This window comes from Gossypium raimondii, chromosome 5 (genome assembly GCF_025698545.1).
Source record: "Gossypium raimondii isolate GPD5lz chromosome 5, ASM2569854v1, whole genome shotgun sequence".
Classification (NCBI taxonomy): domain Eukaryota; kingdom Viridiplantae; phylum Streptophyta; class Magnoliopsida; order Malvales; family Malvaceae; genus Gossypium; species Gossypium raimondii.
This window is the reverse complement of record NC_068569.1, coordinates 13,704,474-13,720,410: the sequence shown is the minus strand read 5'-3', so window position 1 is coordinate 13,720,410 and position 15,937 is coordinate 13,704,474. Positions and strand designations below refer to the sequence as shown.

Sequence of the window (15,937 nt, the reverse complement as noted above, 5' to 3'; positions counted from 1 at the left end):
TAGTATTTGGGATTATGTTATAAATTTTGTGTTTGTAATTATTTAAAATTTAATTTATTAGTAATTTAGGATTAAGTTATAAGTTGTTGTGTTTAGTTTAGTATTTGGTGAGTTTAACATATAAAGTTTATAAAAAATTAAAAATCATTTCACTAAAAGTTTAATTATAAAAAATTAAAATCATTTTTTAAAAGTTTAATTATAATGACATTTTAATCACATAGTTGTTGTTAACTCATTTAATTTTTATATAATGTAACTTTTATATAATTAAATTTTATTTGATTTTGTATTTATTTAACGATAATTATTGATTTTTTGAAACAAATTAATGAATTCATTTTTTATTGCGATTTGCGGAAATGGGTTCTCTAATTAATAATAATAATCACATATCAAGTACTATTAATGAGATGGAAATAAAATTTATTTTTGATATTCATGTTATTTGTTGAATTAAATTATATTGTATTAACTATTTTGCTAATTTAATAATGTCAGGGTCCGTACCGCGCATTGAGGGGTCGTGTTAATAGTGTAGGGTTTCAGCCAAATGAATGCCTAATACCATACTTAGAGTTAGCCGGGTTCGGATCAGCGGCATTGATTCGGACTTTTGATCTGTGATACGACTTGATTTCCGCTTTAGTCGAGCGATGGCGTCCGGAGACCCACACATTTCATTTGCCGTGCGGAGAGTGTACCGTCACTCTAGAGGATGTTGCAGTACAGGTCGGGCTTCCCATAGACGGGAATGCGGTCACGGGCGTAAGTTCAATCTCTAGGCCGGCTACCCTTTGCAATGAATTACTTTGACGCTCGCCAAGTCAGGGGAAATTTACCAGTTTGAGATTTTCATGGCTACATACCAATTTTGAGCATTTGCCAAGTACTGCTAATGAATGGGTGGTGATGCAGGCTGTTCGAGCTTACATTATGCACCTTATAGGGGGTGTACTCATGCCGGATGCAAACGGTAGTAAGGTCCACTTGATGTATTTACCCTTATTATCCAATTCGCATAACACTCGTTCATACAGTTGGGGGTCCGCAGTTTTAGCCATTCTGTATCGCGAACTTTGTCGGACAACAAATCCTTCTGCGGTTGACATAGGCGGATGCCTCATCTGCATAGATCGTGGGCACTTTACCGGATGCCATTCTTGGCATCCATTAGTCATCAATCATATGTATTTCCACTCGTTAATATGTGATGAATTTTTACTCATTATAATAATTAGTTGACTTTTTTATATTATATTATATTATATTATTCTAACAATTTGTTTTCGTAGGTGGAGTACTAATCTGGGTATCGAGAGGTCACCGACGATTCTGATATATCATCTAATGATTGAGAATCATGCTAGAGAGGGGGTAAGTTTTTCAAATATAAACTTAATTTTATTATTTTATCTCACTCAACCCGCGCTAATATAACAACGTTATTAACTGTGCAGTTCATTTAGATGTCGTATTCTGCTCCGAAAATTATGGCAGTTATGCCATCATCTGCCCACGTCCACTCAAACCTATGGTGCATTAGCGCACCCATTATCAATTTTAACGTAGTGGAGTGGTATCATGGCAATCGAGTACTCCGGCAGTTCGGTTGCATACAGTATATCCCGACACTGCTAGTACAATTGGGGGAGATCCATGGGATGAGCAAGAAGGGGAGGTATGGAGATAATTGGGAAGAAGAGCACGAAGAATATATTACGATATGGAACAACCGGTTCGAGAGGGTACCTCAGATGGATCGTGCTCCGGATTTGCAGCCCTCGTTAGAGTATATCTGATGGTCTTGTGAGACGGAAACCATTTACATTTGGTGGGCGGTCGATTGTAGTCCCTCCGCATACGACACGAATTACGCAACACCTTCGAGATCTGTATCATGCACCAGAGCCAGAGCCAGAACTACATTCTAGGGATAGTTCTTATCATCCAGAATTAGGGGGCGATGACTATTTCGTGGCCTCGTATCCACCTCAGTACTCCGCTCCTTCCAGCCAATATCCGCCATCGTACTCCTCTCATCCCGGATCAAGTTCATCGATGGCATTTGAGCCATATGATTATTCATCTATGTTTCACACACCCCAACATACTGTTGAGGAGAATGTTGATAACCGTAATCGCCCACAACGTGAGCGTCGAGCTCCACAAAAATATACCCCTAGAACCACACCATCAAACCATCAATTTTAGGGGTTTTTGTAATAAACAACCTCATATTTATGTAATGATAGTTCTTATCTAAATAAAATTATAATGGTTTAAAAATGTCTCCATAACTGCAACAAATTGTAGACAATTTTATGATTCAAACCATATTTATGTAATGAAGTACATATCAATTTCTACTCGATTGAGATGATTGTCCAACATGGTAGTTTCGGAGAGAGCATTTACTCCGATTGTGACTGGGTAATCTGCATACGCTACACAAATTCCAGTCAGATTTTTACCTAATGTCCATTTTGTTATGGATTCTGGATGATTGCGGATGACCTTTCAGGTTTCTACGCAACCTTATGTCTGGGACTAGCTCGAACGTCGTCGGAGGTACCTCCCAAGTAGATAGGTCAGGAAGCACGGGGAACTCGTTTTCTCATACACGCAACGTGCGTTCGATGGTGTACACTTCATCGATAAATTGTTCTACATTGAATCCAACTTTAGCACAAGCTGCCACGACGTGTGCACATGGAAAATGAAGTGTTTGAAACCTCCTGCAATCGCACCGTCTATTTCGGAGATCAACTCCGTAGGACCTAGGTGGTATACTGGGTCGACAACCGATGGTCTCTGTAACTCGAAACGTTTCATTATGTCGTGAATATAATTCTACTGTCATCGACCTCGCCATTCGACGGTTTACAACCATTGCATCTCTAATGCCTTCGACAAAGACATATCTCGCCTCCATCTGGTTCACTTGTTGCTGACTCATTCTTGGTATCAAGGTAGCCAACCTGTAGAAGGTTACCGAGATGACAGATGAAATTGAAAGATGTCGTGTTTTTAATAACACAGCGTTGATCCCCTCCACTAAGTTTGTAGTCATTTGACCATAACGAAAGCCCTCGTCAAAACATTGAGCCCATTGCCACGGCTCCATGGTACCCAGCCACTGCCGGAAAGATGTGTTGGTTTGACCCTCCATGTCACTCTCAAGCCGGGCCATTCTTTGGCGAAAAATGTGTGGCTCTAGCTCGTACGCTGCATATGTATTAAAAAAATTTAAGTTACAGTATTACTCTAAAACATTAAAACTTATATTTAAAAGATAAGGTAATTCTTTACCCATTCTCACAACTTGTCTCTTCCGATCGCATTCTTATAATCTCTTTGGAAGTTAGCGCGATGTGCGGATCAAGAATGCAGATCTCTACGGTACACCAGAATGGCTAATGGCTGCAATTAATCATTTCCCTCTATCGGAAATGATGCAAATATTATCATTGCTAATCACATACCTCCGCAGGTTGGTAAGAAAGAACTCTCACGATTCCATGTTCTCTTTATCGACGATGGCAAATGCTATCGGGAGTACGTTCCTGTTGCCGTCTTGAACAACCGCAAGAAGTAAGATCTGTGTGTATTTTCCATATAGCCAGGTTCCATTTACTTGCACAAATGGTTTGCAGTGGAGAAATGCGCGCACACATTGATCAAAAGTCCAGAACATCCGATGGAAAATTCTTTTTCTCGATTGTAGTTGGTCATTTGGCCCGTAATAAGATCGTGTCTGCAACTCAATTACAGTCCCCGGCATGTGTTCCCTCATGGCGGCTATCCATCCCTGTAATTCATTGTACGATGCATTGAAATCTCCGTACAATTGCTCCATTGCCATCTGTTTAACTATCCATGCCTTCCGGTATGATACTCGATACTGGAATCGTGCTTGTATTTCAAAGAATCGATCAAACTTTAATGGTCGGCATGTCTTTCACTATTGGCATGATGCATATACAGATAGTTTTGGAGTCAAGTTTTCGATGATCTTCTATCATACGTGTTGAAGTGCATGTGTGGGGCCCAACAAATTTTCGTATCTCTCACATCTGCGACTTCTGTATAAATGCAGTTCGTATCCGCCAATTGCAGCCTTCTGCCGACCTCCAACACTCTCCAATATATAATGTTGGTTTAGACTCGATGACTTTGTAATCTACTGATATATTCATGCTATACCGCTTAATCGCAAACATGCATTCTTCCTTACTTTCAAATCTCTGGCCCACGCGTAACTCATCTGGATCAGAATATACACCCATTCGGTAAGCATGTGGTATTTCAGGGTACTCCGAAAACTTAGCTGCCCGTGCCGCATCGGGGTCTATCCGAGACATGTGTGCCCCAGGATTATTGTGTATCACAATACGACGAATCTGGTTTCCGACTGAAGACGCATTAACGTTTACATCCTCATTCACGCCTTCGTCATCAATATAATCCGGGACCTCGTTTGCGTCGGGATCACTCTCACTATTCACTTCGTAATCAACAGGATCACTACTATAGTATACATCATCACCAACCACATCAATCTCGGTTGCAGCATTAAGATCAATATTTATCCCATGTATAGGTGATTGGCTATCAACATACGATACCGGAACCACCATACACGGCGCTTTAACTCCACCTTCTTCACCTAATGGAGTGGGATCTTCAGTTGCCTCCACACTGACTAACTCAGCAAATAACTGAATCGGTACATTTTTGTTACTCTCAGTCCCACAATAAAGAGCGACCATTGTCTCCACGTCTTCATCGTCTATAAGTTCCATTTCGGTAAATTTTATTGGATCTGTTGAAACTGGAAACTTGTAGAAAACTTTTGATATCCTTCTCCCACAACGCCTATAAATTTTTTCACTAATTTTTTCCTTCATATCATCAAACGAGATATTTCTATCAAATCTCATTGCTACTTGTTTGCGACATTCAAATATACATCCCACAATTGTTGTCAAAATTTCTTCATCGAAATAAACGCATACAAAAAACGATTCTCTATTTTCAATACTAGATCGTAAAAAGAATTTCAAAATGTAAACAAATTACATAAAAATTTAATGCAAAATTTTTCATTCAGAAGCTAACAAAATTAATAACATGACAAAATAACTTTCAAATAATAAAATTACTAACAAGACTCTACATTCTATTTAAAAAGAAAAACCAAAATACCTAGTTTTTTCTTCTTTTCCTTCCTTCTTTTCTTCTGCTTCCTTCCTTCTTATTTCTTCCGTTTCTGTAGTAAAATTTATGTCTATGTTGGGGGTATTTATAGGGAAAAATCACAGCATTGGCGCCTCTCAGTATGGCACCACCATTGGCGCCTCCCAGATAGGCGTCAATACTATGTATTATACGGGTTATATACTAACCCGAAAAAGTATAAAATTATATTTTATTCAAAAAAATTTATTTTTTTATTCATTGGCTCCTATCTAATAGGCTCCAATGAAAAAGTAACCTATTTTGGTAAAAAAAATTTCTGACATCATATTTCAGTATTTTTTTCTATACTATTTGTGTAAAAAACCGTACTTTTGTCATATTAGCTGCCATTCCTATTCTGTATATAATATTAATACGTTTATCTTTTCTTTTGGAGATACTTGAAGGTTCTAGACGTCTAGAACTACAATGTCCATCACAAATAAATATCTCCCCAGTTTGTTACTTTTTCATTAGAAGAGAAAATATGAAGTGTTTTTTTTTTTTTTTTGTGGCCATGAAATTCGTTTCAGTTTTGTCAAAACCTTGTTTTAGCATGTTTACAGAAAGGTGTCTTCCAGTGTTCTGAAATCCCTGTCTGCTTATATACTTGACGAAATATCGAATTAGAACTTGAAGAACAGTAAGAAAGCAAAAGCCTAAAACTGAACTCTGATAAAACATAGAATGCCTTTGTTTCTGTGTTCATCAAATGATGAACTTTATATCATACAACAATGAAAGAGTTACTTTTGTGCCACAGTCAAATAAAATGCACCGTTTTTTTTTCCTATCAGAAGCAGCATAAATCTAAAAACACAAATGATTAGTAGTAGTAGCTAAAGCTGAAACCCTACAGTGATACAAAAATTCAACGCATAACACTTGAATTACAAAATATAGTTACGACTACAGTTATAAAAGAATGTGATAATAATCAGAACTTCATTTCAGCCGCAGCTCAACCGAGAATCAGCTGCTCGCAATGTCATCTGACGGCGGGGAACTCCGATTTCACATGCATTCACTCTAGCAGCAAAACGGAGGGAGCACAGAGACTCACCCACCGAAGAAGGATCCGGTGATACATTCACAAACATAAGGGTTTTTGAATCTCCACCAAGACAAGGCTGTAATTGTGGATGGAAACAAATTTAAAAGGAAATATGATATACAACAACAAAATCAATGCTATCAGAGATTATGCCCCCATGTAATGTATTAAAAGAAGGTATGTTTGTCAAAGTGATGCTACATTCAGGAGGAGGAACCGCTACGGTAATGTGAACTCAAATATGATATCATCAAACAGAGTTAGCATCAACAAGAGAAGGTATAAAATATTACAAGTTCTTTAAGAGCACTTTACCTGGAGAAGATATGTCAGCTTGGAATTCCTAAAAGGCACATGATCCTCCTTTTTGGCCAACGCAAATATGACATCACTCAAACTCGATAAGCTCTTGTTAATGGCCTAGTTTTATTGAAAGACGTCAGCGTAATAACATTAAAGAACAATTTATGAAAAGGAAAAATCAAGTAGTATGTAAACACCTGAGTCTCCTTCAACCTATCTCCAGTTGCACCACTCTTTGACAATCGTTCACTTCCTGCAAGATCAATGAGATTCAAGACACCCTGTACTTGTTGCTCAGTACCCTTACAGAACCAAAGCAAAGAAATGTCAGTATACATAAGAAACAGGGTTATCAAGAGATTCAACATAAAGAACGCACTCAAAGTAAGTATATTTACCTCGTTTATGCCCAATATCCTTAATGTAAAAACCATGTGACTTCTAGACGATTGTTCATTCATCTGCGTCCTGCCCACAGACCTGGAAAACAGAAAAACAGAACCCCCTTAAATATCCAAATGTACCGTAACATGGTCATTAAGAAGAAACTCATGAGGCATTATATATCAGAGAAACTTTTGTCTTTTTTTTTCTTTTAGTTTTGTGCTACCTACACTAGAAACTAACTGCCTCATCATTCATAAACATTTCATAGTTTGTAATGATTAGTAATTTAAAAGAACCAAGTCTTTCCATAAAAAGTCATTCACTTGGGAAATTTCTGGAACAATTTTAATTCCAACTTAACACTGTAGAAACTTACTCAAACTAAGGTAGATGCATAATGCAAGACAAATCAGTTCAACATTGGAAAAAAATTCATCAAGATTGTAAACAATTTTACCTGCTTTGAGCAGCCTGCCTTAAAAGAGAGGAAATCTCTGTTATGGTACTAACATCGACAATGGTCAGATCACTGACATGTGTATTACCATTTGCATCATGTTTAATTGTATACTGCTTTCCAGAAACTGCACTTTCTGCACGCGTTGGATCTGAACCAATAGATCGATTGGTTGATAACAAATCACGAATGGTCTCGTTGTATATTTCCAACATTGAAGCCTAAAATTTTATAAAGGGATGATTAAAACCATGATTAACCAATGTAATAGGTGGAAACCAGAATCGAATTAAATTACCAGCATTTTGTATTTCCATCCTTGTGCCTGCAGTAACTGGCTACTTTGGAATATCTGCTCCAACGAACGAGGTATCAACCCTTTTTGCTCTTGGGCTTCTGGCCTTCCCATCATAGTATAAGTCTTACCTGATCCTGTCTGTCCATAGGCAAATATACAAACCTGGAAAACAAAACAAACCACCAACAGCCTGTGAATGCATATTTCCTCTGTATCTAGAGGCAAATAATGTAGATCAAATAGCAACCATAGACAATTGCTAGTGATTTTATAACTCAAATATCAGAATAGACATTCAGGATTTAGCTTCAAAGAAGACAAGTATGTGCAAAAGGAATTACCTACCTTTAAATGTAAATCTTCCTTAGTTTTGAAAAGAAAGAAAAAGAAAAAACAATCCTTCCCACCACTCACAAAAACACAAAAGAAAAAACAATCCTTCCCACCACTCACAAAAACACAAGTATAAACTATAAAGTAGCTAAATCACCTTGTATCCATCAAGGGCACTCTGGACCAACTGGGATATCTCCACAAAAACATCTTGCTGTGAAGCTTCAGGATTGAAAACCTTGTCAAATGTGAAAGGATATTTTTGCCCTGTTAACAATGAGATAAAATTTATTAAGGCTGTTGCTTTTGACATGAACAGAAATTGAATAGCAATGAAAGAACAGAAAATTCATACCATTTTGTATCAAGTCAATTCCACGGCCAAGAGATTCCGTTGATGTAGGATAAGAGACTACTGCACCTTCTGCCGCACCATCATCCGGTAATAGAGGACGTACCCGACAAAATACACGAATATTCCCTTTCAGTTCCTGCAATTATAGGTAAGTTAGTATCATCACATAATTACAAGCGACAAATGGAGGGCAATCGATCTTGTAGTACCAAAATAGTATTGTGCAGCTTTTTCCTTAAATTCTCTCCTTCAATCAGTTTATGTTCCATATCTGCCAATCGATCTTGTAGTTCTTGTATGGTTCTTTTTTGTTCTAAATATTCCACCCTTGTTTCTGAAGCTGATAAATCAGCCCTCTGGAGAAAGGAAAAGGAAGAAAAAGCTATGACATCAGGAGACAGATTGATGATATTTTTGCAGAAGAAGATAAAGAAAATAAAGTCTATATTTTAAGCATTGCCATTGTTACCTTTAGTTTCTCGTTTGCAGCTGCAAGCTGAAGTTCCAGTATTCTTAGTTGCTCCCTCTGAGAAGAGCATGTTTCCTGCAAAAGGTAAAAAGCAATCTAGGAAAGCTGGCCCAAATGGATTTTACTATTTGGTATTAAGAAAGTCAACCAACCTCCAAGGATTTTGATTTCATAGTCAAGTTATCTAATTCTGCAAATGATCTTCCAGTACTTTCCTTGAACTTCACTATTTCGGCAGATAAGGCTTGAACTTTTGACACTTGGTGTTCACGATCATCCCTCACTTGTTGTAGTTCCCCTCGTAGACATTTGACTTCATTAACTAATGTTTCCTTTTGATTAACAGCATCATCTTGTGAAGCCTGAAAATAATAACAACCAAAGGATAATACAGGTTGCCTCCATGCAAACCTAAGTGCTATAGAATAAAATGAACAGTTGGCATGTATGAGGACATGTATATCACAAACCAGCTACTATAAAAACCGAAGGTTACATCACTTAGGTTGACAAATAAAACAGAAAGTTGCACAAAAGACCTGAAAATGCTTTTGGCAGTTCAGAATTAGTCATCATGAAAATCTAACTTAACCAAACAATGGCAACATTAAAATAAGGTCAAACAACTCCAATGAAGCATATGGAGGGAAAAAGGGGAAGGGAAGCAAAAGAAACAACTGAATAAGCTAAGAAAAATTATACAGCAGGCTGAAACAAAAACCATACTCTTGACAAAGTTAATTGCTCTTGCAATGAACTACAGTGGCCCCTTAGAGAGCTAAGATTCTCCACTATTGTCAATTTCTCCTTTTCTACACGTTTGAGCGACTCACGGACTGTTTCAAGGTCAGTAATTAATTTGGAATTGTACTGTTGAAGACTCAGGATGTACTCTTGTAATCGCTTGTGTGTATTGTCAAGTGATGCAGCCTGCAAAATTCAACAAAATTCAGCCTGTAAGTAGACACTAATTTAATAATAGCATCAAATTCAATATGTATATTACCCTACCCTCTCATTCGCAGCTGCTATATCCTGCTGAGCTTTCTGAAGATCTTCTGTCAAAGAAGCAACTGACTTTTCAGCAGTAACCCTAGCTTCAATTTCACTTTTATGGCGGTTAATAGCATCCTAGTTATTAAAACCAAACACATATATAAAAGAACCATTAAAGAAGAGCATCTATGCACAATAGATTTTTAAGATTGATATCATACCAGCTTTTCAGACACTTCCTTCGAAAGCTTCTCCTGTAAGGACGCATTACTGTCCCTTAACTCAGAAATAACCGCATTCAATTCTTCCTCCTTGTTTTTCTTCTCTAACTCTGCAGAATCAAATTTTAATTAACATAAATCAAGCAGTAGTGCAAATTAATGTTTAGGAAGAAGTAAAATTACCTGTATCAATGCATTTTTTCTCAGCGGACTCTAATGAATTCTTAAGCTTCTCTTTATCAAGTACATGATTCTCATCACATTGTTGAAACCATTTCACACAAAGCTTAAGCCTTTTATTATGTTCAGCCGCGTGCTCATATTTAGCCTACAACAAAAATAAAAAATAAATAAATGACAAAATTAAAATCTACAAAAGGACAAAAAAACTAATTGCAATAATAGCTTTACCTTCAGATCGAACTTTTTAGCTTTCGGCCTCTCATTCAAAATCGCTTCCACTTCTTCTTTAGTGAATTCATGACATTCCTCAGCGTTCTCGGCGTTAGCAGCGGTTGTGGCGTCTTGGAGATTGTTAACAGCTGAAAAAGCTCGTCGGGTTCGCCCTGTTGCTGTGGGTCCTACTCCTCTTCCTACTGCTCCAAGCCTTCTCCGTTTGTCTAACGGATTTTCATCTCCAATTTCCTTCCTCTGAAATTAATAATAAGAACAGTAAAAATTAAAACAAACAGATTGAATCATTAAAAAAATCATAAAACTAAAACAAATTGAAAAACCGCTTACGGTGGAGGGGCTGCGAGGCGGTCGGTTCTGGTTGCGGGAAGCCATAGTTGTAACTCAGTCAAAAACTCAGTTGAAGCTATTGGTTAGAGTCGTTTAGTTTATCCTAGTGTTGTATGGGACGTTGATATCAGAGAAAAGGGACTTGAAGATTGGAATTTCGATTTGATTCTCTTGAAGAATGTGGATTTGGGGAAACAAATTAGAACGTTAGGGTTTGGAGAGCGAAAGAGAGAGCGTTGTGAGCCTTCGGGAGTGGATTTTTTGAATTGATTTGAAATTAGATCTGGCGCCCTCCCCTACGAAATGAAAAATAAAAAATTTACAAACGCTAACGTCTTTCGGAGTTGGACCCATTTGGGTCGGGTAGCTTAGCCCATTAATATTGATCCTCTTGACCCAGGTGTGGACTCAAACATTGGGCCTCTGATAATGAGTCAACAACTGCTGACGTAAGCATCAAACTCCTTGCAGAGCCGACGATCCAAAATACAAGCAGGTCAACATTACACTGAAATCTAACATGTCGAATGTCAAAATCATCGACAACCACGTGTCTAAGAACAATTGGTTAAGGCCATATCCGTGTTAGCCAAAGTAGAAAATGGCAGATAAGGTGCCTGGGCAAAAGGCCAAAACCAATCAACATCACTGAAAAAAATAAAAATTGGATCAAACCTGAATAACACCGTTAAAAAACAAAAACGGATAGTAAGTCAGATTGTTGTGAAGATGGCGCAAGCAATGGCATCCATGGCAGGCTTACGTGGCTCCTCGCAGACTGTCCTCGAAGGCAGCCTCCGGGTCAGTGGCCAAAACCGTTTGAACATTGGTAGCAGCAAAAGACTGGGTGTGGCTACCCCTGGTTTCACCGTCAGAGCCCAACAGGCACCTACCGAGCCTGAAACAGGACGCAGAGCCGTGCTGGGTCTTGCTGCTGCTGGTTTGGCCACAGGGTCCTTTGTTCAAGCTGTGCTTGCCGATGCAAGAAGCATCAAGGTCGGCCCGCCTCCCCCACCCTCCGGTGGATTGCGTAAGTCGTCGATTTATCTTTTGTTTTCCACCTTGCATTTAGTTCTGTTTGGAGGGGAATTTGGTTGAATTTGTGTCTGTTGGCCATGGTCTACAAAGAAAATGAAAACTTGAAATTGTAGGTTGAAAATGGAATTGTTACATATTTGACAAAAATGGGGGCATTTTGGCAGCTGGAACTCTGAATTCAGATGAGCCAAGAGACCTTAATCTGCCATACAAAAATAGGTTCTACCTCCAACCACTTACTCCAGAGCAGGCAGCTCAAAGGGCAAAGGAATCAGCCAAAGACATTCTTGGTGTCAAGAGTTTGATTGACAAAAAGGCTTGGCCCTATGTGCAGAATGATCTCCGTCTTAAGGCTGAGTATCTCCGCTATGACCTAAACACCGTCATTTCCTCAAAGCCCAAAGATGAAAAGAAGTCTCTCAAAGAACTCACTAAAAAGCTCTTCGACATCATTGACGAAGTAAGTTTTGAAATTTGTTTTTCGTTTTTGCCATATAGTTTACATCAAACTAATGCCCTATAGATAGTGTCAACAACTGGAGATTAAACGCTGAGATACCTCGTATTTGCCATTGAATGATGAATTGTCCAATCAAGTTCACCTTGTCAGTTCTGATATGGATTTTCTTTTGTTTCTTCAAGCTTGACCATGCAGCCAAGATCAAGAGCACTCCTGAAGCAGAAAAGTATTATGCTGAGACCGCATCTACTCTAAACGATGTTATTTCCAAACTTGGCTAAGATGAAATTGTTGTATTTTGGATGTAAGCATAAAGCACTGTTCATAGCTTGTACATGTCTATGCTTTCCAAAGGGAAGCTTTATCAATAAGACCATATCAAAGCCTTTATGCATCAGAAACCATGCACATTGCATCTCCATTCACGTATTTACCTGTAACCAAGCCGAGTTGGTCCGTTGCTAGGGTTGATCTCAGCTCAAATCAAAAATTTGATGCACAAAGTTTAGCTCGATTCGGTTCATACTCAAACTTGGTTTTTAATTTACTCTGCTATTGAACTAAGGTTTTCATACTAGTATTTTCATCTTTTACTTGAAATTTTATCTCCTAATTTTCAAGTACTCTGGCATTATTGTTCATTCTTTCTTTTTGAAGCTTTAAATGTCCAAAAATACGGAAGAAGAAAATACAATTAAACAGGGCAAAACAGTATGGATTTCACACTTAATAGTTGTATTGATTTATTATTAGATAACAGATAATAACGAAAATTAATAATTGGAATATGATCATGTTCTGTTAGCATGTTGAAGTGTGAACACTACGACTTCAATTCATTTGGATTGTAGCATAAAAACGTACTTAAACATGTTTCCAGCAGGTAGAGTGATAATCATCTTTCTAAACTTACAAAACATTAATATTTGTTCTGATTGATTTCTCTGTTCTGGACGTGACAGTAATTCATGCCCCCGCATGCTACGCTTGGCACGTAAGAACAAGAGCTTTACATCAAGTCATAAAGACTTTGGTGTCATCCGATATTAATGGAGATGATCAAGTATCTAATATCAGCCAACAAAGCCAAGGTTGCGGTGACAAAATTGTTATATGTTGACTTCATAAATCAAGGTTAAAGCCCTATGCAACTCTTCTCTTCAAAATTTTCCAAAAAAACATTCATATATATAATACTGATCGGCACTCAAGTTTAAATCCTGTGAGTTAAACTGTGAAGACTTCAAAGACAAGACAGGGAGTTAAGGCAAATGTTTCTTTACATGTTTCACGGAAATAAGTACTATAAAATCTCTGAAATGTCTGATACTCCTAATAATGGATTCGGATCTCTAATAATTAGTGATTCATTAATTGGGAAATTTTATTTTTAAAAAAAGAAAATCAGAGGAGAAGAAAAAGAAACGGCCAGGCAACTTATTGATTGAATATATTTGGCAAGTACCTTCTTAGGAATCTTCTTAACTTATTGCCTAAGATTAGCTTTGTTTCCCATTTTTCTCTGTCTGAAACCTTGCCTAGATTTTGTAATGTGTATGGCTGGTCCAAGCAAGGAAATAATTGCCAAACACAGAGAATAGTGCACAAAAACAGAAACAATATGCGCGAACTAAATATAGCATTTCCGTGATGGTATGTATGCTTGTCTTGTTTAATTCTAATGGCGCAATCATAGGGTGTGAAAGGTGAGACTTTTAAGAGTTATGGAGATTGGAGACATAGAAAAAACATACTGGTAGAGAAGAGAAAAAGGGGTTCAAAGCAAGGGAGAATAAGATGTCTTCAGCTTGGTTAACTAGTCTCAAGAGATCAGTCAACTGTAAACCAAAGTTGCCTGATGTGAAGGAACCAGCAGCCGACGACAGCACTGAGAAAAACAGCCCATGTTTATGTAGTTCAGGGTGTTCAAGATCCTTATCTAACTTGAGAGATGTCATTCATGGAAGCAAGAGACAGGCTGACAAGGCACCACGAATTGGCAGCCCGACATCTATAGCGAGCAGTGAGATTATCAATCAGATAACCCATCAAGACGTTTTCACCGACTCCAAATGTGTTCTCGAGATCAAGACTCAGTGCTCAGGTAATGATGATGGCAAGGGGGGTTCAACTTTTGTGGGAACCCTTAGGCCTGGCACACCTGGTCCTGGAGAACGTTTTATGGAACCGGCCTACAATAGCAGAAGGTCGAGGAAGATCATTGCGGGTCCTTCACTCATGAGAAGTAGCTGTGGCATCTCTTCTTCCAAGCCTAGAAGATCCCTTGATTTTGAGTCCCAACGTTATGTTTGCCAGAAATGTGGTGAAATTTTTAAAAAGTTGGAAGCCATAGAATCACATCATCTCTCCACGCATGCTGGTAAAGTTCATTACTCATGTATGAACATTTATATGTATTTTTCATCTGTCAATTAGGATGACAATTTTAGTTTTACATGCTGTGATTTATTGGTTCTTTTAAAATTATGTTGTTCTGGTTATCGAGAAACTTGAAAGTCATCTCATATGTGCAGTCACGGCACTTTCTGAAGGAGACTCCTCCAAGAAAATAGTGGAATTAATTTGCCAAACAAGTTTTTTGGAGCCTGAAAATAAATTTGGTGAAATTGAAAGGATACTGAAGATTCACAACATGCAAAGAACTCTTGTGCAATTTGAAGATTACAGAGAAATGGTAAAGCTCAAGGCAAATAAACTATCGAAGAAACATCCACGTTGCCTAGCTGATGGGAATGAGCTTTTGAGGTTCTATGGCTCAACCGTTGCATGCTCTCTTGGCATGGAAAACACTTCAAGCCTCTGCACATTGGATCAATGCGAAGTGTGTCAAATTCTAAGACAAGGGTTTTTCAGCAAGAAGGAAGCCAACGGATGCTGGGGTGTTTTAACTTCTTCCACAAGTAAAAGGGCTATGGAGAGTGTTGAACTTGATAAAGAACAGCATTCCCAAAGAAAAGCTCTGGTAGTGTGCAGGGTAATTGCAGGGAGGGTTGTTAAAGGTTTAGAGAAAATGCGGGAAATGGAAGGTCAATCAAGCTTCGATTCAGTGGCTGGAAAAGCTGATTGCCATTCAAATATTGAGGAACTCTATTCACTAAGCCCTAGAGCTCTCCTCCCTTGTTTTATATTAATCATCTGCAAAAATTGATTGACCACTCAAATTTTGACTTTGAGAGGAATATGTTGTACTCATCAAACATGTTGTCTATTTTCACTGGATCCTATTTCCTTTCTCAACCTTCTAGGTGGTTATTAATTCTTGTCGTTTTTATCTAGAATAAATCTCAAAGTAATTTATTTCAAATAAAGGACAACCGCAAATTACATTAATTATTTTAATTAAAGATATTTTCATATTTCGTATCTATACTTTTATAAAATGTTCAAATGGTACTTATACTATGAAAATATTCAATGCGAGACGTGAACTATCAATATGTGTTTAATCATAGTAGTTAGTGTTAACACTTGTTAATGAATTGTTAAACCCACCGATAAAAATTCAATTTGTAGAACTCTTTTTCCAAATCATCAACTCCACATAGATAATGTACTATTAT

At 37.8% G+C, this 15,937-nt stretch overlaps 3 protein-coding genes across 3 annotated transcripts; 2 read left to right on the top strand and 1 right to left on the bottom strand.

Annotated features, from left to right (window-relative positions):
- Positions 1-5,914: 5,914 nt before the first annotated feature.
- On the bottom strand, positions 5,915-11,438 carry LOC105768228 (kinesin-like protein KIN-14C). Its single transcript, XM_012588047.2, has 17 exons — positions 10,859-11,438; positions 10,526-10,765; positions 10,298-10,442; positions 10,115-10,224; positions 9,909-10,028; positions 9,624-9,827; positions 9,050-9,259; positions 8,898-8,972; positions 8,638-8,784; positions 8,429-8,564; positions 8,231-8,340; positions 7,741-7,902; positions 7,443-7,663; positions 6,997-7,078; positions 6,796-6,900; positions 6,611-6,715; positions 5,915-6,371 (listed from the first exon to the last, which is right to left on the bottom strand). Exons 1-17 carry the CDS (start codon positions 10,901-10,903, stop codon positions 6,192-6,194), a joined length of 2,397 nt encoding a protein of 798 aa, XP_012443501.1. The 5' UTR covers positions 10,904-11,438; the 3' UTR covers positions 5,915-6,191.
- An 82-nt stretch (positions 11,439-11,520) lies between these two features.
- On the top strand, positions 11,521-12,757 carry LOC105768233 (oxygen-evolving enhancer protein 3, chloroplastic). Its single transcript, XM_012588055.2, has 3 exons — positions 11,521-11,888; positions 12,061-12,356; positions 12,539-12,757. Exons 1-3 carry the CDS (start codon positions 11,588-11,590, stop codon positions 12,635-12,637), a joined length of 696 nt encoding a protein of 231 aa, XP_012443509.1. The 5' UTR covers positions 11,521-11,587; the 3' UTR covers positions 12,638-12,757.
- A 148-nt stretch (positions 12,758-12,905) lies between these two features.
- Positions 12,906-15,614, top strand: LOC105768231 (uncharacterized). Its single transcript, XM_012588050.2, has 2 exons — positions 12,906-14,736; positions 14,891-15,614. The coding sequence occupies exons 1-2, from the start codon at positions 14,154-14,156 to the stop codon at positions 15,523-15,525; spliced, it is 1,218 nt and encodes a 405-aa protein (XP_012443504.1). The 5' UTR covers positions 12,906-14,153; the 3' UTR covers positions 15,526-15,614.
- Positions 15,615-15,937: the final 323 nt, after the last annotated feature.

Coding starts and splice junctions, on each gene's coding strand:
- LOC105768231 (XM_012588050.2), top strand. CDS start 14,154: ATGTCTTCAGCTTGGTTAACTAGTCTCAAGAGATCAGTCAACTGTAAA. Junction 14,737..14,890: donor TCATCTCTCCACGCATGCTG/GTAAAGTTCATT, acceptor TCATATGTGCAG/TCACGGCACTTTCTGAAGGA.
- LOC105768228 (XM_012588047.2), bottom strand. CDS start 10,903: ATGGCTTCCCGCAACCAGAACCGACCGCCTCGCAGCCCCTCCACC. Junction 10,029..10,114: donor AGGAAGTGTCTGAAAAGCTG/GTATGATATCAA, acceptor TTTAATAACTAG/GATGCTATTAACCGCCATAA. Junction 8,973..9,049: donor TGAAATCAAAATCCTTGGAG/GTTGGTTGACTT, acceptor TACCTTTTGCAG/GAAACATGCTCTTCTCAGAG.
- LOC105768233 (XM_012588055.2), top strand. CDS start 11,588: ATGGCGCAAGCAATGGCATCCATGGCAGGCTTACGTGGCTCCTCGCAG. Junction 11,889..12,060: donor CCCACCCTCCGGTGGATTGC/GTAAGTCGTCGA, acceptor GCATTTTGGCAG/CTGGAACTCTGAATTCAGAT. Junction 12,357..12,538: donor TCTTCGACATCATTGACGAA/GTAAGTTTTGAA, acceptor TGTTTCTTCAAG/CTTGACCATGCAGCCAAGAT.